Below are 24,530 nucleotides of genomic sequence, written 5' to 3' on the forward strand. Positions count from 1 at the left end.
TGCCAGAGACCTTTGCCCAAAACTCAGAAGAGCCACCTGCAGTCAAAGCAGAGAATAAAAGGCCTGAAGCAAGCTTGGCTTCCGGTTCAAGGGGGGCTGTTGGCAAAGCGCCCTTGTCACTGGACACTCTCCTGTGGCTTCCCTTTGGTGCCCTCCCTCTGGGGTGGCCATGTGTCCTACTTTACATAGGACAGTCCTCTGCTTGAACTGCTGTCCAATCCAAATCTGGTTTTAAGGTAAGAGACTGCAAGGGACTTGGAAAACGCCTGTCAGCCGTCAGCTCCTGGCCAGCATATGGTGCAGGCCTCCAGGGTCACCCAGCTGCCATCTTCCCCACTGCGGGATGTATTATACTTCTTTTAAATTTATAGCAATTATTCCCAAATAAGCAGGTTTTGTATGCAAATCTGTATCTTCTTCTTTTGGTTATATGTAAGCAGCCAGCCTCTCTCTGTCCCTCCCATCCACTTTGACGAGCCCCAGCAATGCCTGGTAAAAAGCAGAGGCTGCTCTATACGGGCAAATAGAGCTCCGCCCTTCCAGACTCAGTCTGCTTTCTTACAAGTTACAACCAATCAGGAGGTAGTTCTACCTCTCTTTGGCTCTGGCAGCACCCACCATTGGTCTCCCTGCCTTCTGCCCTACCACTCTCAACAGGCACCACCGCTACCTGCAAGCCACCATTTAAATTTCCCACAATGCCCCAGGGCAATACTCTGCTGGATATATTAGAAATTTAAATGGCAGCTCCCAGCCGTCAGGCACTGCCTAGAGCCACTAGTGAGGTGGGGGAAAACAATGTGGAAAGAAATTTCTCAGAGCCATTGCTCAGTCTTGCCACATCTCTGGGTCCCCAGCAGCTGCCCATGCATGCCGTTTGGTGACGCCAAGCCTGGCTTGAACAACTGAAGAGCTTTTTTGAACTACAACTCCCATCAGCCCAATCCAGTGGCCATGCTGGCTGGGGCTGATGGGAGTTGTAGTTTAAAAAAATAACTTTTCCAAGCTCTAAGGCACCTTCATACGTTGAGCTGAGCATCCCAGCTCAACTTTTACAGTCAAGATTAGTATCTCTCAAACGGCTTCAGTAGGACATGAATTTATTTTTGTCGTAATTACAGAAGCCCACCACCACCCTCAAAAAGAGAGAAACCCAAGAAATGGAGACATAGTGAAAGACACTTTGGATAGAATCCTGACCCAACATCTTTAAAGGCCTAATCTGTGCATGGAGACTGCAGGAGGGGCACCATTTGAACTCTGACCAAAAGGAAGTATCTCCATATCAGCATCTGTCTGCGTGAAGTGTGCATACCCTCTCTCTCTCTACCACATGGTTCAAGCCATTTTTACCAGCCTGATGGGAGATTTTCAGAATCTTGCAGGTGGAGGGCGGATTGCAAAGGCCCATTTTAGACAATGACATTAGCAGCGAAAGCTGCCCAACCCTCCCCTTCCACACAGGGCAACACAGCTGTACGTGGCCAGCAGCATGTCTGTAAACAGTGAGCTACATGGCACAACAGGACAGTGTGGAACATCCCGCCTATGGGCCACTGCTGCTTGGCTGGGGAGTTCCACGCAATAGCAGTGTGAGCTGCGTGACTCACTCCTGACAAATGTGACGCTAACCTGGAAGGCGGCCTTGTACTTCACAACTCACCTGGTCAACACAAGTGAGTGGGGATTCCATGCAGACGAGTGAGTGGCCTGGCACACTCCTCCTGCGTCAACCTATTTCATTGATCAGCTAGCCAGGAAAGAACTCCTGACCAGCACAGAATTGCAGCAGGCTGGTGGCGAGGGGGTGGAGCAATCCACCACCACTGATAGAAGTCCCTTTCCCCTATTGCTAGCCTACTAGGCTAGCAGCCTGTGTTTCCATGCTGGCCCTGGAGGAGGTCCCCCCCCTTCCACAACCAGCATGGAAATGCAGGCTACTTGGCAGCAGTGGTGTAGTGGCAAATTCAACAGGGCAGGGGCCCTTCGCAAGAGTCACACCACGCCCCCTTTCCCACATTCCCTCATCTCCCTTGCTCTCCGTATCGCCTCTGAATCGACACTCCACTACAACAGATGCCCCTAGGAGCCAATTGGCATGACAGGGGAGTCTCTGTGTTAGCTACTCAGAAGAGTCTTCTCAGTGGCCAATTCATCTGCTTTCACTCTAATCAGAATGAAAGGACAAGGACTCTTCTCAGTGGCTAACACACACCCCTTTCAGGATGTTTGGCTAGTACACAGGGACCAGGCTAGGACCCTACTCCCAAAAAAGTAAGGGGGTCTTTGGCCCTTCATGACCCCAGTCAACTATACCCCTGCTTAGCAAAAAAAATCCAGGCTAGTAACTTTTGTGGGCTTATTTACACATGGAGAAAAGCAGCACTGGGGAGGGAGCAATATTGAGGAGAAAAACAGCTTAAGAGGGAAAAGGGTGAAGCAGCTCCTTTTCCCTCCCCCCACCCATCTTTCCTGCTCTAAACTGCAGCCTCCAGGGCTGTAGTTCAGTTTTAAAAACCTGAGATGGAATGAATCATATGCCAGTGCATCTCATCTTGTTCATCACTAATACATCAGGCTGTGCAGAGGAAGAGGAGGGAGGAAAGAGAGGCCATCATCCGCACTGCTGAGATGTCAGCTCCATTGGGTCTTCCTTTCCTCAACTGTCACCTGGCAGCAGCCTTGGCACTGGGCTGCAGCAGAGCAGGGAAGAGAAACGGAGCAGGGCCGCTCCATCAGCTTTGCTGAAAGACCAGCTCGGCCTCTCCTTGAACCGTTTCCAATCTAGCTGGTCTTGAGAACTTAGAACTAGTGCCTGAGTTTCCTTTCTTCCTCCTTCCTCCCAGTCTCTTTTCCTTGTGTGTCATATCTTTTAGACTGTTAAGCTTGAAAGCAGGGGAGCTTAGTCTTCGGTAAACCGCACTGGGAGCCTCTTTTTTTGTCCGTAGAGTGGCGTAAAAGTGCTTTAAATACATACATAAATACATGTATGCTTGGGCAGATTCCCTAGGGAACATTTCCAGTAGAATTAATTACAGCAGTGTGATTGATTGGTTAACCAAAGGTCATCACAACAATCCCAAATGAAAGCTCAGAAGTATGAGAGGTCCTCCCCCCTTTAATTTTAAAATATAAGCCATATATACATTGCCTAAATAAATAAGGGCTGAACTAGATGTTACTGCAACAGATCAAGGTCTTAAGAAAACACATCTCCCACAAGATATTTCACATCCCATCCCATCTCACCTCCATTCAGGACTCATTTCTAGTCTTGGAGCTGGGTTAAGGGCAGTGGCAGCCAGAGCCTCCATGTCGGTGGGGCAGCAGAATCCACTCCAGTTTAGTTTGAACTGTCAAGAAGGTGACCAAAGTGCTGAAAAGCCCCTTGAAAGGCTGGACGAAAACCCGGAGTGGGTTCCACTGGCCCACTGACATGGAGCCACCAGCCACCACTGGAAAATGGAAATAACATGCGTGCATACAAATGTACACACGCATCTCTGCTACATTACAGGTGTTTGGTAGCAATCTGCCCTCCAAGTTGCGGTTCAGCCCCTCAATGGTAACACAGCTGAACTAACTAGCAAGTCTGTGCTCATGCCACCATTTTGAACTCGGCCCAAAGCACCAGCTTTCAGGCTGCAACCGCCTGTCTGTCCTTGGATCCCAAGTAGAACGGCCACAGCTCAGTTGACAGAGCATCTGCTTTGAACGCAGAAGGGCCCAGGCTCAATCACTGGCGTCTCCAGGTAGGAGTGGGAATGTCCCCTGCCTGAAACTCTGGATAGCCGTTGCCAGTCAGTGCAAACCACACTCAGCTTGAGGGATTAATGGTCCGGACTTGGTACATAAAGCATCTTCCTATGCTCCTGAGTGGCAGCCACTCCCCCATTGGTATTTATGAAGCTGTGCCTTTAAAAGCAGCCAAGAATGCCACCTTGATGCACCCTGATGCATTAAAGAAGAGCCCATAGGGGATGCACCCTCCAAGGGCTCCCAACAATACCGGGAGTTTGTTTGCCTTGGGGCATCAACACCAGCGCCAGTGGATGCCACATTCAGACATCTAGTGAGACCCCATGATTGACAAGCTTCCTCCAAGAGCATTGCCTTCCTCCTTTTGCACCAGGCATCCAAGGTGGTCACCCTGAAAGGATTCTCAGCTAGCACACACCCCTTCGTTCAGTCTAAGGGGATCTTGCCCAAATATTCCAAAAACACCAGAGGCAGCACTGTGGGGCATGCCGAGTCCTAAGCAGTTTTCGTGCTGACTTCTTTGACGACTGGCGTTAAGCAACCACGCTGGTGGTGTTAAACAATGCCCACACTTGAGTGAAGGACAGGCTTTGTTATAGCAAGTACCAACAGATATAAATATTTGTGTGTGTTTTTAATTAAGGGCATGCTCTTCCGAGACTGTGGTTTGCCTCGACATTGTAATAACAAATGAATGGCATGAGATTAGCTCCTTAGCATGCCTGCCCGCAAAGGCAACCCCTCTGCTCCTCTACCCCAAGAGGTAACTCAGGCACAGGAGGTCAAGCTCAGGGGCTGAATGCAGCCCTCCAGTCCTTCAGCCACGCCCCTCAAGGGCTTTTGCCAGGCTGGAGCCTGTCATTTTCTCAGCTTATGTTAATAACAGGCTTTGAGCTTGTCTTTGGCCTGCATGCATTTGTCATAAGCCGCCTCTCTGCAAGCAAGACCCACAACGAAATCTGTCCTCCTCTGCCACTCCCAGTTAGGGCTGCTTACATGATTACACATCACCCTGCCCCACAGCTGCCAAAGGAGATTCTTGGAACACTGCACGGGCAGATGCTTCCCTGCGTGGAACGGAAGCAACCACACAGCCCCACCCAGCTAATGAGCAAATGGGCCAAACTTACTATCAACCGACCTCGGGTTCTGTTGACCACAAAGATCCTGGTACTAACTGGAATGGAAAGCCTGGCTGGGACGTGCCCTTGAACTAGGATAATGGTGCCTGCCCATCCGGATGAGAGCATTTGTGTAAGTGCCTCTGTATTCTGCTCAGCTAGAATGTGGCATAGGGGGCCAAAAAAGGAGGAGTCACATCTGCAGCTCAGCCCACTTCTTGCCTCTGGGATATGGCCCTCGGGAGGTTGCCCGTAAGGTGATACTGCCCTGGGGCTGGAAGGACTTTCTTACCCGACCTACAAACTTCACTGATTGCCATCGGATACCCAAGCAGCACAACAAGCTTGCCGAAAAAGGATTCCCTAAAGCAGGGGTCACCAACTGGGCACCCACAGAGGCCTTCCTGTGTGCTTGCAGGCTCCTCCCTCCTTCCACACTCAGGATTTAAAGAAGCATCCTGTTACTCCGGCTTAGCGTAGGTTGTGGGGAGTGCACGCGTGCAGGGTGCCCAGCCCGTTTCTCTGGCTTGTAAACATGCCAATCTTTTGGGGCCCGTTGGCAACGCCTGCCCTAAAGATTTAGAAGAGAGGAGGGCTGGAGGCTCCACAGAAGGCAGGAAGCCCTGCACCTCTTGTTCAGAGCCAGTACACCTCTGCTGAGTAAAGGCATTCAAGCAGGATGCACAGATGCTATGCTCATGCCCTGCCTGTGAGACTTTCCACTATGTGTATTTTGGCCACACATTACACAAAAACAGCTCTGCACTTCCTCCACTCTTACCTGCTTCTGGCAGAAGCAGCACATTGAACAAGGGAGAGCCTTTGATCAGAGAAAAAACTTAAGCATGGGGACCCTCTCGAGCTGCGACGCTCAGTTAAGTTGTGGCACCATCTCTCACTGAACAAGTCCAGAGCCATTCCCTGCACCAGCCAGCTAAGCTACTCTCATGCGCAGCCGTGCTTCTTTACCATGCTATGCCTGCATATGTACGCATATATGCACGCATGCGCAGTATCACGAGGAAATATGACTGCATGGCCACTGGGTGACAACTACTGCAAGCGGCAGGGAACAGAGTAGGGAGCGTGAGATGCTAGGAGATGAAGAGACAAATTGCTCTGCCCCAGGGAGTGGGGGGGGGTCACCTGTGCATGCTCGATCTTTGCTGGACTACGACTCCCACTAGCCCCGACCATTGGCCACGCTGGGTGGGGCAGATGGGAGCTGGAGTCCGGCAAGAGGCAAGAGGACCACAGGTTCCCCAGCCATGGAGTAAAGAGAGCTTCGTGAGCTCACGGAGCCCCAGGTGAAGACGACGGCCCTTCAAAGACTGGAGGTGGCCTCCATGCAAGTACCAATCCAGATCCAAAGACAAGCACTGATCCAGTTCCGGAGCTTGCTGGGCCCTGTTGAGGCAAGAGAACGGTGGATGCGGTGGAGGGTAGGCAATTAGATGGCAACACTGAGCCAAGCCCTCGGCCCGGGTGGGGTGGGCGGCGGCAGCAGAGCTGGCCAGGAGAAGAAGGAACGTGCAAGAGCTCGGCTGGGTGGTTGCTCGTGGGATGGTTACAAACTCTCTGCTTTGCATCCCAGCAGGCAAGGAGCAGCATGGAACCAGGATCCAGCCAGTGGGGTGGTGGGGGCACAGCACCAGTGAGAACGACACCTGCGTAAGACGACAGAAGCAGACGTGAATCAGATGGCGCTTCCCAAGCACAAGAGGCTCTTACCCCACTCCAGATTCGACCAGCGGCATGCGTCAGAGCGGCTGGGTCAGGATGCTTGGTGGTTCATCAGGCACATCTCTGAATCTGCATCCATCTGCTTTATGTTCAGCCGATTGCGCCTCTCCCCACCCACATAGTCTGGCGCAGGTCAACACTTTCCCCCTGCACCTGGCCAGATCTCAGCGCTATCTCAGCTCCCCTTTCAAAGACATCTCTTGCAGGCATCCGCTAGTGCAGCCTTTCCCAACCAGTGTGCCTCCAGATGTTGTTGGACCACAACTCCCATCTTTCCTGACCATTGGCAATGCTGGCTGAGGCTGATGGGAGTTGTGGTCCAACAACATCTGGAGGCACACTGGTTGAAAAAGGCTGCGCTAGAGGCACGGATAAAGCTCTCCAGAGGCTGGTGCTACCATGACCCTTTTGGCCCCTACCTTCTGCCACCTCCCTACCAGTGACCTTTGCTCCTGCTGTTCCACCACTGCTGGGTGCTTGACGGGCTCCTGCTCTCGTGAACAACCCCCCGACTTTGCCCCTGGAGCCTGGGGAAGGGCTGTGGCTCAGTAGTGCAGCTTCTGAAGCGGCATGCAGAAGGTCCCAAGTGGCATGCGCAAGGTTCAGTCCTTGGCATCTCCAGATAGGGTTGGGAATAGACCCGTTTCTGTTTATAACGGAGCACTGCTTAGCACAGAAACTCAGGACTGTTTCCAGTGGTAGACCCACTGAAAATCATGGGCATGGCTAACATAGGTATACTCCATGGGCTGTGTGTGTGTGAGAGAGAGAGGGGGGCTCTCACCTGGGTGAGCATGAGCTTTTCTGTTCCTTCAGATACACCACCAACCAAGAGGGCTCTCATGAGCTGCATTCATCTTGGGATGCCTGTGGTGACAGGCATCCTCTGGGCGGCTCCACCAGGTACGCATATGAAAGCCCCACCATGATCTGCAAGAGGAGAGGAGTGGGGCAGCACAAGGGATGAGCCAGGGAGGTGAGAAAAGATGTAGATCTGCATTTTGTTGGAAGTGGGGCCAGAGCAACTCCTGTTTTGTTCTTTTGTTTATGTTCCAGAAGGGAGATAGAGCTAGGGTCCTCCAGATGGATAGGCTTTGTTTACCTTTACCTGCGATGCTCTGACTGACTTCCTTCTCTCGCTAGACTGTGATGTCTTTAGGGAAGCTTACCTGCCCCTCCTCCTTCCACCCTTTCCATTCCTTTCTTCTCCACTGACCAGGGAGAGGAGACATCCCTTTGTCTCTGCTCTCTCCTAGCATGGGGCTAACTCCCGTACCTGGGCATTATGCCTCCAACTTAGCTAGTTAGTTAGAACCAAGTATGCTTTTCTATCTACTATGTATTTCTCTAAATAAAGTAGCTTTTCTCATTTTACCAAGTCTCCAGTCTCAGTGATGCTGATGCAGGGTAAAAGCCTGCTTTCTTAGGCAAATGCACGCACATGCCGGCACACTCGCATTTCAACAACTTTTGTTACTCTGCTGCTGTGGTGTTGCTTTAAACAAAATTAAGCACACAAATTACACACAGCGCAACAAATTTGGCCCCAGAACCTATTTTGACAGTCAGGGCCGGACTCTAGAACTACGACTCTGAGACAGATTTATCTTCCTAAGTCATCATCCCCCCCTCCCACCTGCCCACCTTTCCCATGAAGCCCTTTAATCCACGGCTGGAGGAACCAAATGTGGCTCTCCAGGCTTCTCAGTACGGCCCTCAGGATCCTTTACTGGCCCTGCTCCTCAGATGGTTTTGCCTGGCTGAAACAGACCTTTGAACTATGTTGACGCCTCTGCCATGCCTGGATAGATTTTTTGGGAAGGGGGTCCTCTGGTGGGCCCCCTAGCATGCAGATGCTGGGAGGTGCCACTAGAATTTCCTGCAACAGCCAGCCTGGCATCACTCTGGGACTTGGTGGAAAATTACAGTGGGCCTGGCTGCCCAACATGGAGGGCCTGGGGCAGGTGTTAAGGGGGGGCTGTGCCAGATAGGCTGGTGCTGACACAGGGTCTAGCATGTGAAATGAATGCCCATCTATCTCCATCTTCTTCCTCGCCTCCCTCTAAAATTCAGAAGTGGCAACCGAATAGGTGCCTGCTTGCTACTCTAAAAAAAAGAAAAAGTCAATTACACAAGGATTTTAACAATGTATTTATATCCGACCTTTCCTCCAAAGAGCTCAAGGTGGAGTACATGCTTCTCCCCCTCCCCTATTTTATCCTCACAACAACCCTGTGAGGTAGGTTAGGCTGAGACACAGTGGGCTTCATGGCTGAGTGGGGATTTGAACCCTGGTCTCCCAGGTCCTAGTCCAACACTCTGTTCACTGCGTTGTACTGGCTCACACTAGCCATCATCTGGTTTCTTTTTCTCCCCCCTACTTTGAGGGGTCCTGAAAACTAGCTTTTAAACTGTAAGCATGTTTCAGCATCAACTTGCCAAACTAGTATTTACACCTTTTTAAAAAAGGTCCCTTAATCCAGGGACATCCATAATGGGCAATGGTGACATAAGTCTGAATTTTGACTTGTGTGTTTGATTTTTCTCAAGTAAACTTGAACAGGGAGATAATGGCCACAATCAGTCAATACTATAAACCATGGTTTGTTGCAACAAGAAAGTCTAGTCTCCCCCCAGACTCACACAGTTTCCACTCCAGCATGGCTGAGTAGTAGTTTGCCAACTATTGCTTCCTTTTCTGATTAACCACAGCTTGTCGTGTCATTTGTACCTAACAAACTGTGATGGATCTTAACTATGGTTCATTTGAAAGATTCCGACTTCAAATCATAGTTTATGAAAAGGACTTGTTCCAACAAACCTTAGTCAGCATTAACCAAACTTTAAATTGCAGACAACATGCTAATCTATGGTTAATTGCAACCACATGGGAAAGTTTGTGATCTTCTCACAACCATACTAGAAGAGAGGAGGGAGATCACATCAGCCCTTGCAGCTAAGCTTGTTGCTGCCACAGTAAGCTATGCTTTATCACAGAATCTGAATGCACCCCATTCGTTTGCTTGCTTCAGAATAGGTGCACCTAGAAGAGGTGAACGAGTCTTTCTGCTAGGAAGCTGTAGGGTTGCTTTGGCACTGTCAGCCTTCACCAAGCTAGATTAATAACAGAGCTACCATTTCAGAAGATCCAGAGAGCATGCACTTCTAAACCTTTGTTTAGGGTCCCTCTCCATGCAGTATAGATAGGAAGTTGAGACAATCATGTGATAGAACACAACTCAGAGCGCAGTTCTCAAACTGGCCTCTTAATCTCTAGCTGCAAGAGTGCCTAGAAAGAGGATGCAAAAGCAACCATTCGGAAAGCTGAGCTTTTGTGTGATACATGTAAGTGAGCCATGCCCACGGATGTTGCAGATACTGTCTGTTTGCACTGCACTGCTTTCCATGGGATGCCCACTGGCTGCACATCCCTATCCGAGTTCAGGTTCACCTAGTCCCCTATAAATAAGTTGCAGCCATTCCCAGCCTTTGGGTCCCCAGTTGTTGCTGGACTACAACTCCCATCAGCCCCTGCCAGCATGGCCAATGGTGAGGAGTATTGGGAATTGTAGTCCAGCAAAATTTTGGGACCCAAAGTTTGGGAAGAACTGTTGTATGGTGAGGGAAACACCTGCCCCCCAACCTATATGCCATTGGTTTTACTTTAGTAGACTTCTTTCAGAGCTGTTTCCAACACCAGTGAAGACTGGTGGCACCTATGTCAGTGGGGCATTGAATCCACTCCAGGTTTTACTTCAAACATTCAAGGAGCAGTCCAAAGTTCTGAAACCTATTTCTCCCCCCCAAAAAATTTTTTAGGTTCACCACCATGGACAGCCCCCTGAAAGTTTGAGCTAAAACCTGGAGTGGATTCACTGCCCTACCGGCATCGGAGCCACTGGCAACAGAGTCCCACTTCCCTTTGCAGAATATAAAAGCCTAGCAAGACCCATATGCACCAATAAATCTGAGCCCAGGGACATCCTGGGACAGATCCCCTATAGCAGGGTGGCTCCCTACAGATATTATTGGACAGAGCTTGGAAAAGTTACTTTTTTGAACTACAACTCCCATCAGCCCCAGCCAGCATGGCCACTGGATTGGGCTGATGGGAGCTGTAGTTCAAAAAAGTAACTTTTCCAAGGTCCCATCATTCCTGACCATGCTGGCTGTGGCCGACGAGAGCTGTGGACCAACAGCACCAGGAGGGGCCATGCTGGCTACTTTATGGGAAAGTGGGGGCAGTGAGACAGAAAAGGGGCCTCAGGCACTCACCGTCAGAAGACTCAGCAGCGCCATCATTACTCCCAGCATGATGTAAAGGTTGTTAGTCAAGCCTCCAGCCCACAGAGGCCCAAGGATGGTTGCCACTCCCCCTACAGAGCGACGGAGACCCTGGCTGAACCCTGCAGAAAATGAAAAGTTGATAAGAAGGTTTTTTTAAAAAAGAATTGTGTGTGTTTGTTGTTGTTGTTATGTGCCTTCAAGTCAATTACGACTTATGGCGACCCTATGAATCAGCGACCTCCAAGAGCATCTGTCATGAACCACCTTGTTCAGATCTTGTAGGTTCAGGTCTGTGGCTTCCATTATGGAGTCAATCCATCTCTTGTTTGGTCTTCCACTTTTTGTATTCCCTTCTGTTTTTCCTAGCATTATTGTCTTTTCTAGTAAATCATGTCTTCTCATGATGTGTCCAGTTTCATAACCTCAGTTTCATCATTTTAGCTTCTAGTGACAGTTCTGGTTTAATTTGTTCTAGCACCCAATTATTGGTCTTTTTCGCAGTTAATGGTATGCGCATAGCTCTTCTCCAACAGCACATTTCAAATCAGTTGATTTTTCTCTTATCTGCTTTTTTCATGGTCCAACTTTCACATCCATACATAGAGACTTGGAATACCATGGTCTGAATGATCCTGACGTTAGTGATCAGTGATACATCAAAATTATAAGTCTGGATTAAATGGCGGGGGGAGGAAATATGGGATGGAATTTTGATGAGGGCTATGTACATGAGCAGCACCTATTTAACAATAAACCGCTGTGCAATAGTGCCCCATGTTCAGAAAATCTGGCTTTTTCACAAAATGGAACAGCTGTGCAATTTCACCAGGTATAGATAACCCATTTTGGACCATATATGTTGCTCCAGACACTCTAACCTCTCCTCCAGGAATCAGCTCAATCACTTTAATTTCTCCCTTTCCCAACAGCATTGTCTTTATATCAGTTTCACCTCCCCAATTGTCGGGGGAGGGGGACAAACATCATTGGGTGCATAATTGGGGAGAGTATTTAACCCTTCATGGTCCGCCTGGGAAATTCCTCCCCCCAGCATCTGGGGCTGGGAAAGGGGTCCTGCTCACTTGGCTACAGAGTGAAAGGAGAATTCTGTTCTGCTTCCATCTGGAAGCAAAGCAGCTGTGGTTGGGTGCAGCTCAATTGTCTACAGCAGCACCAGCCTCAATTGCCAAACATGAAAGGAGCGCATTTACCCCTTTAATTGTTAGCAAAGGTGGCAGTTTCAGCTCTAGCATTCTCTTTGGGGAGTTTAAATTTTTCAGTCTAAGCCCTCACTGCTCCTTCGCAACCTACACCACCTCAAACAGTTGTCCATGTCACCTAACCCCAGTGCTGGCAAAGGCAAGCCTGCACTTTCACGTCTGTTTACTTGACAAAGTAGTAAACACACAGTGAGGTCAAACAAAATAGCAGCCAATCACCTCTCCAAATTTAGAAGGATGCCACAACAATGCTTTGCTGCTCAGAAGAGGGAGGTGTCAAGAGACAAGACGTTTGAGAGAGAGAGAGAGAAAAAAATCAGGCCACAGAGTAATCCAACACCAGGAAAAAAACAAGCTTTGCAGACAGGTGCTCCAGAGGGCAAAAAGGCCTGCAGTAACTGGACCCAGGAAAGTGCAGCCTGATCAGGAACAGAACACTAGCCTGAGAAACAGAAATCCCGGTGGAAATAAGACACTGTGCCCTCCAGTAGCCACTCTGGAGAGAGAGAGATGGATTTAAACATGGCAGCAGGCAGCTAGGTCCTTGCATCAGCAGAGATCTACCCTGGTGTCACCTGTCCAAATAGCTATCTGGTCAGAAATATTTTCAGTACAGATATCCTCCTGGCACATAGTATTAATATGCCCCCAAACAAGTGGAAAGTTCTACCACTGCCCTAGATCCGAGAACCCACCCACTGAATTTCATGACATAAACCACCAGTGGAACTATTTAGCCACTGCATGCTAGCATTTTAGGGAAATGAGCCCCCCTCCCCGCAATCCATGATTATCCTATCCTGCCGATGGTTAACTGACATGCGTTGCATCCCTGCTCTGGGGCTGAAAGATTCCTTCTTCAACACAGACAGTTAGAGCCGGTGGCTGCCTTTGCATGGAGAACAAGCAGAAGTATAAAAATAAATATTTGAAAGCTCACATTAAAGAAGCTAGATTATGCAAGACTAGGAAAGCGTGTGTGCACAGAATGCATGTATATCAAAGTGTATACACATGCGGGCAGCTGGCTCTATATACACATGCAGCAGAATGTGGCGGAGCCCTGAGATCTAGGCTGGGACTGTATCACTTCAGGCTGCAGGGAAGGGATGCCATTTCTGAATACTCCCCTAACGTAAACATCCTCCAAGCTAGAAAATTAGCACAAGAGGGAAGGGCCATATTTCAGCGCAGCATCTCCAAACAGAGCTTGGAGAGAACTCCATCTGAAACCCTGGAGAGCTGCTGCCGGTCAGTGTAGACACTACTGAGCTAGATAGGCCAATGGCCTGACTCAGTAGAAGCTGGCTTCCAACATTCCTATGATTCCCCTAGCCCTGGCTATTTCGCCCACCATCATTTTCTTCTTGCAAGCATTTAAAGATTTTATACATGCAGGAATATTTAAAGGGTATTCCTCATCTACAGCCTGAAGTGAGGTAATCTTACCCGACCCGCTTAGAATGCTGCCAGCTGATTCTGCTATACATTTAGTCCAGCCCCCTATCTAGCACTGACATTAACCTGAGATGGACACATATTAAGCCATCATCATTGGCAAGTGGCCTCAAGATTTGTACTGGCAAGTTCATCAGAATCAGGCTGTAAGTCATTAGCTACCAGGCCAAGTTCAAGGTTCTACTTTTGGTGTACAAAGCCCTATACAGCTTGGCACCAGGAGACGATCTTACCCCTTTTATACCCAGCCGATCACTGCACTCTGCAGGTGAGGGCCTCCTGCAGATACCATCTTATTGGGAAGTCTGTTCCACACAACATAAGAAGCGGATCTTTAGCATTGTGGCACCAACCCTTTGGAATTCCCTCCTCTTAAATATTAGACAGGCGCCATCTGTTATCTTTTTAGCCCCTACTAAAAACAATCCTCTTTCAACAAGCCTTTTAAGCAGAGACCTTATCCCAGTCTGTGTCTGTGCTGGAATTGCTTGTTAATACGTTTTTGAAGATGTTTTGTTTTAACATATTTTAAAGTCTGTTTTTAAGATGTTTTAAGAGTATTTTTAGTATTTTTGTTTGCCACCCTGCGCTCCTACTCGGAGAAAGTGCAGGATATAAATGTAATAAATAAAGTATTAAATAAATGTGAGCAAGAGGCTTCCTATTTCTTTTCTTACAAGCGGGTCCTGCAACAAAGAGGTTGGGGTACAGACTGTGAAGTACTCCTCCTATCCATTGTTCCAATCAGCCACGCCCTCCTCCACAATACACCATTCCTTTCCAGATCCATCCCCCCCCCACCTCATCCAACAAGTTAACCCGCGTTCTGTTGCCACTGAGCATGCTCAGGCCCCACTGGGCTGTTTTGGAGAGGGTCCCCCTTGAACATCTTTATAATTCTGCAAGATCTTGGGGTACCCCTAAGCCATGCCAACACCCCCCTCCTTGTGCCTAAACATCAGAAACAGAGAGAATTATTTTCATTTATATTCCAATTCACCCTTCTTCTAGAGATCTCAGGGTGGTATACGTAGTCGTTATTCCCCTCCCCCCTCTCACATATGCACCCATTTTATCCTCACAACAACCCAGTGAGGTAAGCTAGGCCAAGAGCATGTTTCTTGCCCAAGATCACCCAGTGAGCTTCATGGCTGAGCAGGGATTTCACCCTGGTTCTTCCCACTCTTAGTCCACCACTCTAACCCACTGTTCTTCAACCTTTTGGTCCATCAACATCTGGGAACTTAACTCCCACCTTCCCTGACCATTGACCATGCTGTCTGGGGATGATAGGAACTGTAGTCCAAGAACACCTGCATAAGGAGATAGAGGAGATGGGCGCACTGGATACCCCACCCACCCACAAACACACATACTCAAAGGCTACCGCAAGTGGGAGATGCAGGCTTACCTTGCGTTCTCTCGGCTGTGACCTTAGAGAAGAGGGACACCTGGGAAACAGCGACAAAGGGCAGGCCCAGGACTTGCAGGAACACGCCCACCACCAGCTCGGTAAGGAGGACAGCAAAGGTACCTGAAGGCAATAGAGCACACAGAAGTTGGTAGGGAGGAATCATAGAATCGTAGAGTTGGAAGGGGCCTATAAGGCCATCACAGCCAACCCCCTGCTCAATGCAGCAATCCAAATCAAAGCATTCCCAACAGATGGCTGTCCAGCTGCCTCTTGAATGCCTCCAGTGTCAGAGAGCCCACTACCTGCTAGGTCATTGGTTCCATTGTCATATGGCTCTAACAGTTAGGAAGTTTTTCCGGATGTTCAGTCGAAATCTGGCTTCCTGCAACTTGAGCCCATTATTCCATATCCTGCACTCTGGGACGATCGAGAAGAGATCCCGGCCCTCCTCTGTGTGACAACCTTTCATGTACTTGAAGAGTGCTATCGTATCTCCCCTCAGTCTTCTCTTCTCCAGGCTAAACATGCCCAGGTCTTTCAGTCTCTCCTCATAGGGCTTTGTTTCCAGTCTCCTGATCATCCTTGTTGCCCTCCTCTGAACCCGTTCCGGTTTGTCTGCATCCTTCTTGAGGTGCGGAGACCAGAACTGGACGCAATACTCAAGATGAGGCCTAACCAGTGCTGAATAGAGGGGAACTAATACTTCACGCGCTTTAGAGAATCAAGGTGGCCTTCCTCAGGACTGACTCATACATGAGAGTTCAGTTGCTTGAGAATACCCACATCAAGGGATGATTTGCATCTCTTTGGGGAAGGGCCATAGCTCAGTGGCAGAGGATCTGTTCTGTGTGCAGAAGGTCCCAACATTCAATCCCTGGCATCTCCAGCTAGGGTTGGGACAGGCTCCAGCCTGAAATCCTGGAGAGGCGCTCCTAGTTTTCCAGAGCATATTACTCCAACATCCTTGACTGCTAAATTGGTTCTGGGACTAATTCAGGGCATTAACCTTTAGAAGCAGGATAACTAAAAGACGGGCACCTCCTCTCCTTTGGACACTTGCAGAAATTAAGTCTTTCCAGAGATGTAGAGGAAGGGCCACAGCTCAGTGGTAGAGCGTCTGCGTCGCACGCAGAGGGTCTCAGGATCAGTCTCCATCATCTACAACTAGGGATGGGGGAGGCTCCAGCCTGAAATACTGGAGAGGCGCTGCCAGCCAGTGTCGACAAACAGAGCTAGATGGACCCAAAGTCTGACTCAGTATAAGGCAGTGTCCTGTGTTCTTATGTGCCAGTAGGCCACCGATGGAACAAGACATTTCCATCCCTCACATCGCCTCTAGCGCAAGGGTTTCCAGTGGAGCTAATTCACACACACACAGAACAACGGCTGGTTTGTGCACGTACATCCGTCACTTGTTTGTGTCAACCGACTCCATTGGAGAAAACACGGGTATGCCAGATGCAACGGTCAAACGAGTCGCAGTTCACACATGCCCGAGAGTTCCCTTTAATGCTGCAATCAAGCGAGGCACAAGCTAGCACGAACCAGTGCACGGACCATGATTCGGCAGAGCAACCTCGCAGCCTTCTGAATAGTGAGATGCAACCTTGGGCACAGGTGTTACATTTCACCCCACACAGGCAAGACGTAAGCCCATACATGCGTCATCAAGGAATACGCTATTCACCTTGCAGCCTCAAGCTCAAAACCAAAGGACAAACCAAGAAGATTCGGTGAACTTAATCTAAATGGCAATGGAAATGGACCGCCTTCAAGTCAATCCCGATTTATGGCGACCCTATGAATAGGGTTTTCATGGTAAGCGATATTCAGAGGGGGTTTTACCATTGCCTTCGTCTGAGGCTGAGAGGCAGTGACTGGCCCAAGGTCACCCAGTGAGCTTCACGGCTGTGTGGGGATTCGAACCCTGGTCTCTCAGGTAGTAGTCCAGCACTGACCTGGGGGAGGGGCAGGGAGGGGAGGAGATTGGGTGGGTGGGCACTGGGCAGAGGGGAAGCCCCTTTCCTTTCCAAAATGAAAACATTGTGCACAGTATCATTGCTTTTCAGGGTTTCCCCCAGCTTTTTATTCTACAGCAGGCACATGTAGCCTCCCACCCAAATTTAAACCAAAGCTGTCCCTGGCCACATCCACACCAGGCCTTTATTTCACTTTGGACAGCCGTGGCTTCTCTCAAAGAATCCTGGGAAGTGTAGTTAGTGAAGGGTGCTGAGAGTTGCTGTCACAGTCCAACTCTCTAACCCCTATACCACACTTTCTCTCATACTCAAGCTGGGGTTACATTTTTTTACACCTCCTGTGAGATCAAATTACACCCACCCCTATCACAGCAGTACAGGACTGAGGTCAAGGGGCAAACCAATGGCCCTCCCAAATCCTACATTATAGACTGGGGAAGCAGGGAGGGAGGAGGAAAAGGAGGTTCAACAACATATGTATTTGTTTCCCAAACAAATGAATGCATATTTTACAGTAAAATCAGTGGTAAGGAACCTTTTTGTTTTTTTCTTCAGACCAAGGGCTGAATTTCAATTCAGTTCAGTTTCAGAAAAATTCATTATCCTTCTGGGCATTCTTTGGAGGGGCATGTCCCAGTGGCTGGCAGGGCCCAAAGTAGGCAGAGCAAGTAATGTGGACTTTACCTTCGTAACTCTCTCCCTGTCCTCCACCCAGGCAGGCAAGAGGTATCGCCAGAGTTCACGTGCCAACCAGGCAAGTACCCTTGGGGGAGGGGGTGTGTGAAGCAGGAGCAGTGTGGCCTGTGGCTTGGGAGAGTTCCAAGAGCCAGACAGAGAGGCCGGGAGGGCCACATTTGCCTCCCAGGCCTGAGGTTCTCCACCGTGGGTTTAGATGGTTTTATAAGGGGATCAGACAAAGACGCGGTCCATAGGTCTACCAGCTGCTATGAGTTATGGTCTCAGTGGGCCGTCTCCCTTTCTTTTTCCCAGATGCCTTTTTCACTGGGCTTTGAGAGGCTGGTGGCTTAAGTAGTTTTCATTGTGTTTTTAAGTATGTTATTTATGTAATGAGCGAAAATTATTTTAATGCATTTTTTAATTGTGTATTATGTTTTTTCATACTCTTTTATTTTTTGTATACCATCCTGTGACCATTTTGGGGGAAGGGCAGCATCAAACTATCTTCATAAAATATAAATAAATAAATACTCAGGGGACAGTGCTCATGAGGCAAATTTGCAAAAAGCATGCATTGTGGCTGACCACTGTTGGAAACAGGATGCTAAGCTAGACTATTGGTCTTCAATGGGTGGGTTGGGTCAAGTGGGTCAAGACTGCATCACAGCCTGACCCATGCTATTTGCACCAGCAAAATTACCACTGTAATGGCCCAGTCCAAATATTGGCTTAAATTGTGTATAAAATAGTGTTGAAATAGCTTCTATTTGCTTAGCTTATAGCTCACTAAGATGTAAAGAGCAAAAAAGTTCTCCTTTTAAAAATGGGCTTCTGGTCCTCCCTTCTGAATAAAGCAATGTTTTGTTATGAGGCAAAGTACAAAGTGATAAGATGTCTGGGCAGGCAGCCAAAGTATTCTCTCTTATATCAACAAAGAAGCTTCTTATGTAGTGTGACTGACATCTGCAGACAGGGCAAGCAGACTTTCCAGGGAGTCTGAAGGCACTAAGGTAAACCAGTTGTTGATACGAGTCATAGAGAAGATGTGAGGAAGCGAAACAGACATACAGCAGCCGATAGGACCATGGGAAAGCGTCCCCTTTTGGATACAAAAATATATAAAAGGCCAGGCTTTACGGCACTCATGACCCTTCACTCTGGCTGGAGCGAGGGTCAAAGCGAATGCAGGAGAACCATCCATCTATTCCATCCATGACAGCTGATGGGTGATATATCACGACACGTATTTCCATGTACTTTTAGCAAGTGTACATGCATTTCAGCATGCGTTTTCAAATTGCTTTTTAAAAATGTGTTTTTAAATGTATGTATTTGTTTTTAATGTTTTTAATTGTTGTAAACCGCCCAGAGAGCTTTGGCTATGAGGCAGTATACAAATGCAATAAATAAATAAATAACGGGACTTAGAGCTTAACGCAGTCTTTCGTCTGTTGTAACCTATTTTAACTAAGATGTGCCTTCAAAGTCTTATCCTTTGATGTTAAATCGATATCCAGCAATTCCTTTCCTGCTGATATATATTCCTATTTTCTGTTTCTGCATTGTTGGCTAAGGCCACCGAGAATGCATTTTATTAGTGGTAGCGTGGAAGATACGAATAAATAGCTTAGATTATAAAGATTATTCTGCTGTCTGAAGTCTCACTCCCAAATAGAAAATTTCTGGTACATCCCAAGACTCAAGAATCCTTGAGTCGGGTCTCCTCTATCATTCACCTATCATCGGATGACTGCTGTTGATAGCCTGTGAGCTTCAGTAAACTAACGTTCCACATAGAAAGACTCCGAGTGGATGTGGATGAAGGGAGAAAGCAAGAACCCTTGACCCTGTGCACAAGAAGAGGGCCAACCTTGCCAGTAACACTACAACGCAAACATATTAAGAAGCAAGTCCCTAAAGGATGCTTAGGCTGAAGACCACTGCAGATGAAACTTAGTCCCCCTTCAGTTTGGTGCTTTTTTGCAGGTGTATTTGGCAATATTTATTTATTTATTACATTTATACCCCGCTTTTCTTTTCCTGATAGAAACCAAAGCGGCTTACATATGGTTCCTAGGCGGTCTGCCATCTAGGCACTGACCAGACCTGACCCTGCTTAGCTTCAGCAGGATGCTGGCCTCATGTGCCTTCAGACCACAGCCTGGGACATATTTGATGCAATAATAGTGTACTATTGGCAGATTTATACTGGACCATCCACACATCATTCCACTTCATTAGTTGTTCTGTGATGCTTCCCAGTGTTACTGCATCACTGCAATCTGGAGTGGCCCGCTTGTGCTATAGTACAACAAAAGTGGGACAAGAAATAACTGTGGTATGAAAAGTTACAGCATTTCAGGAGGAATCTATGGGCCATGGATTGAAACAAACACAGCGTGTCCTCCCCAAAACATTTGTAGACTCAAACAGTATTGATAGCACGATCAGGTGCAACCGCTGTGATACCATCATGAATGCACAATAAGAAGGATAACTGGAGGGGCCCCTACCCTGATCCAGCAATGAGCATCTTATACTCTCCCAGTTAATTCCAACTGCAGCATTTGCCAACTGTAGAATGGAAACTGGGAATTTTGGAGTTAAGCTATGGAATTCGCTCCCACAGGAAGCAGCGATGGCCCACAGGGCCACGGAGGGACCTTTGCAGCCTCTTCCCAGTACCTCAGCAGCATTACCTTGAGGCCATCCCAGGAAGAACAAGCACCAGATGCAGGCTATTGTGCAGATGATCAGCCCAAGGACCAAGAGAACACGATCTGTCAGGCGAGCGCTCAGGCAGCGCACCAGGAAGAAGCCACCAATGACCTGAAGGAGTAGAGGACAAGAAAAAAAAAAGAGCATGACTTGGAGCATCGTGAGGGTCTCACAGGACCAGTACAGTAACTGGCCCAGGACATTAACGGTGTAATCCTATCTACATCTGCTCAGAAGTAAACCCTGCTGAGTTCAATCAGACTTAGAGCTCATCCAGACAACCGCAAAATGTGTGACATGCGCGCTATGTGTGTATTATTTTTCGGTCGTCCAAATGACGTCGCGCGGTGTTACGCATTTTCGCAGGTTAAATCCGCTCCTTCCAATACCAGCAAAAATGCGATTTGCTGTTTGAAATCGGGAATCTCGCTGTGCCACAAAAAAAGCGTTTTTTCCAATAGGAAACAGCGGTGGGGGGGAGGTAAAGTGAGGACTATCAGCTGACAACCCGAATAGGAAACAGTGGATTATCCCGCTCCGTTTGGATAAGCCCTTACTCTCAGGTAAGAATGTTTAGTATTGTTTTTAAAAATCATATTTTATACATTGTTTAATTATCTTCCTGAGAAGAAAACCTGGATAATATCACAACGCTCTGGTGCTGGAGGAGAAGAATGCGGCTTTACCTAAACTAGCAGACTGCATGGACAAGGACACAGGAAGCCGCCTTACGACAGGCCAGATTATTCTGTCCATCTACCACAGGAGTAGGGAACTTTTTATGGCCTGGTGAGCCAGATCCTCACTGCCCCAACCCTGGTGGGTAAACTTTGATAGGTGGGCAGGACCACCCACATGTCAATCGCCTGGCGTCCGCTTGTCATCAAGAGATTGGCACCCATCAATACAAAGGTTGTGGCTGTAATAATCCCCCACTCAGCCATAAAGCTTGCTGGGTGACCTTGGGCGAGCCACATTCTCTCATGGCCTAGCCTACCTCACAGAGTTGTTGTGAGGATAAAATGGAGAGGGAGAAGAACAATGAGCTCCTTAGAGGAAAGGTGGGATACAAGCGGTAATAAATAAACCACCAATCAGCTGGTACAAAGAGCACCTCTGAGGTCCATTTGGAGGAAGCTGTTTGAATCTACTTCCTCTGCAGAGGAAAAAGAAAATACTCCATTTGGAGGAAGCCGACCCTCTTGGCTACAGCTGACCCTAGCAGGGCGCTCCGATCAGTACCGACAGAACCCCACATGCAAAGGAACAGCCAGGAGCTCATGTTAGCTTTGATTTAGTCCTTTTTAGGCATATGCACACCTGCTCCACATCTGAAGTCACACAAGATAGGAGTGTAGGGCAAGTGGGTGTGGCTTGTGGGGGACAACCTCTTGGGCTAGACTGGGCCCCCTGTATTAGAATACTAGATACTTGCCTGCCTCTCTAGTATGGCTAGTCAGATGGCAAATCAGGGCTGGAGATTTACACACACACACACAGCCCCAGTGTGTGTGTGTGTGTGCGTGCGTGCGTGCGTGCGTGCGCGCACACACTTGCTATGAGAAGTGAAGCCTTTCTCAAAACCTTTTCATTCTTAATAACTGTTGGTAACCAAGGTCAAATTTTAAAGGGGGGAAGAAGGTACACAGAGGTAACAACCTTTCACGTGTACCTCGATTACTGGTCTGAGGGTTGTATCTGTCACAGGGTTTCGCACTCACCTCCACACCACACAGGAAATACATGATGCTGTTCTCCAGTTCCCCAAAGTTTAAGTATCGCTGTGTGATTGGCGTCACCATGGTCTAAACAAGAAAACAAACAGGAGTATCCACTAGCCTGTTCACCTCGTTCTGGGGGCGTGGGGGGATAGCTAGTCCTCTCCAAGCAGCCATTTCCTCTGGCTGCAACGCTCGACCACCCTGCTTTCGAATCGACACCATTTCAATAGCTTATTCTAACGCTGAATAAGGGAGGCATGAAAGATGGCAGGGTGGCACTGACTCACACTAGGGATGTGCTAGTAGTCTACTATTTGGAATTTGTACCAAATTTCCCATTAGTTTGCTTATTCGCTATTGTTGCGGATTGGATTTTCATGTAGCATTTTCCACGGCTACTTTCAGAAATTGTTTTTTTTTTTAAAAAAAATCCATGTCTAAAGCATTGATATTATTACTGGTATTTATATCAATGTTTCTTTCCATTTATCTGATTTTTAAGTAGCGATTTTCTGCAGCTGTTGTCAGCCAATGGATCCCATCCCTAACTCGCACCTAGCCCAAAATGGATAATTCCGTTTGTTACCCCCTGCTCTAATAATGGAAAGAAAGAGAAAGACCCAAACATTTGGAGGGGCAGGACAGAAAATCTAGCACATCTGGTTGCCAGTTCCTTTCTGGGCCCAATTCAAAGTGCTCACATTTGTGTTTAAAGATGTGAATAACTTAGGCCCCAGATGCCCAGAAGACCACCTTCACCTCAACGGGCCTTCTCGGGGGCTGAGATCTGTAGCGAGGGTGTGCAGAACGGCTCCCGCAAGAAGGCTTTCTTTGTGGCAGCCCCTAAATGGTGCAACTCCCTCCCCACAGAGGTGAGCCCAGCATCTTCATAGTACAACTTTTGTAACCCAACCTGGGACCTTGGGGTGCAGAGCAGGTAAGAAATAATAAACAGTGCTTTTTTGTGATGGTACTCATAGCGCTTTTATCAAGGTTTGAGTACTGTCAACAACAACAAAGTACTGATAATGATAGTTTGCACTTCCAGATGTAATAAGCGGCACAACTATCAGCCGAGGAACAGAGAGGAAAAATATATCTATGACATATGCACAAGATACCTGAGGCACGTTCAAGCATTCACCTGAACATGTAGCCGCTCAAAGCGTCACCTACCTCTAGTGCTGTTTGATTGAAGAGCGTAATAAACTGGGCTGTGAGCAGAACCACTACCTCCTCCCTCAGGTATTCTGCAATGACAGATGTTGTTGAGGGGGAGGATGGAAGGCGCTGCTTACCCCACAGGAGAGCCAAGGCAGCACATAATGCAGCATTAACCTGCACTCTGACCCTGCCTCCCATTTTGTCATCTCCTTGGAGAATGTTCAGCCCTCACCTCAGGCCCTCTCCCATCATGAGAGCTAATACTTTCCCACAAGAACTGAACACTGTTTTTTTTTATGAATTAAGGTGTGACCAAACACAGGAACCACCTAAGCTTGCAGAGAAAAAGATCTGCTTTAACTCTGGCCCCTCACCAAGCGTTCTTCCTGCCGGGCTTTTGATCAGGGGTGGAGGACCTCAGGACAGGGGCCAAATGTGGCCCTCCAGACCTCTCTGTGTGGCCCTCCAGACCTCTCTGTGTGGCCCTCCAGACCTCTCTGTGTGGCCCTCCAGACCTCTCTGTGTGGCCCTCCAGACCTCTCTGTGTGGCCCTCCAGACCTCTCTGTGTGGCCCTCCAGACCTCTCTGTGTGGCCCTCCAGACCTCTCTGTGTGGCCCTGGGGACTCTCTCCAGGCCACACCCTCCCCCCCATTCATTACCAGACCTGCTTCACACCCTCCTCGAATGTTTTTGCCTGGGTGGGATTGGTATCTGCCTTTGATATGAACTTATTTTAACGTATAGGCTATTGTTTTAAACTGCTTGTATGTTTTTAATTGGTTTTTTTAAAAAAATTGTTTTTATATATGCCAATATTTTAATCTGGTTTTATATATGTTATTATATCATAAATTGCTTCAGAATGCCCCAGGGGAAGCAATTCACTGATGATAATAAGTCATAGAATCATAGAACAGTAGAGTTGGAAGGGGCCTATAAGGCCATCGAGTCCAACCCCCTGCTCAATGCAGGAATCCAAATGAAAGCATTCCCGACAGATGGCTATCCAGCTGCCTCTTGAAGGCCTCCAGTGTCAGCCCACTACCTCTCTAGGTCATTGGTTCCATTGTCATATGGCTCTAACAGTTAGGAAGTTTTTCCTGATGTCCAGTCAAAATCTGGCTTCCTGCAACTTGAGCCCATTATTTTGTGTCCTGCACTCTGGGACGATCGAGAAGAGATCCCGGCCCTCCTCTGTGTGACAACCTTTCATGTACTTGAAGAGTGCTATCGTATCTCCCCTCATTCTTCTCTTCTCCAGGCTAAA

General features: G+C 48.2%; 1 protein-coding gene across 1 annotated transcript in view; it reads right to left on the minus strand.

Annotated features, from left to right (window-relative positions):
- Positions 1–202: 202 nt before the first annotated feature.
- The window catches only part of LOC133389550 (major facilitator superfamily domain-containing protein 8-like), a 39,039-nt gene continuing 14,711 nt past the window's right edge, over positions 203–24,530 (minus strand). The window contains exons 7-13 of the mRNA XM_061637435.1: positions 23,275–23,348; positions 22,099–22,182; positions 20,359–20,488; positions 15,000–15,122; positions 10,899–11,029; positions 7,408–7,553; positions 203–6,547 (exon numbers count right to left, since the gene is read on the minus strand). Coding sequence (XP_061493419.1) covers positions 7,464–7,553; positions 10,899–11,029; positions 15,000–15,122; positions 20,359–20,488; positions 22,099–22,182; positions 23,275–23,348 — 632 coding nt within the window. The 3' untranslated portion in view covers positions 203–6,547; positions 7,408–7,463. The remainder of the gene's footprint in view (positions 6,548–7,407; positions 7,554–10,898; positions 11,030–14,999; positions 15,123–20,358; positions 20,489–22,098; positions 22,183–23,274; positions 23,349–24,530) is intronic.

The sequence above is a fragment of the Rhineura floridana genome, chromosome 7 (genome assembly GCF_030035675.1).
Source record: "Rhineura floridana isolate rRhiFlo1 chromosome 7, rRhiFlo1.hap2, whole genome shotgun sequence".
NCBI lineage: Eukaryota > Metazoa > Chordata > Lepidosauria > Squamata > Rhineuridae > Rhineura > Rhineura floridana.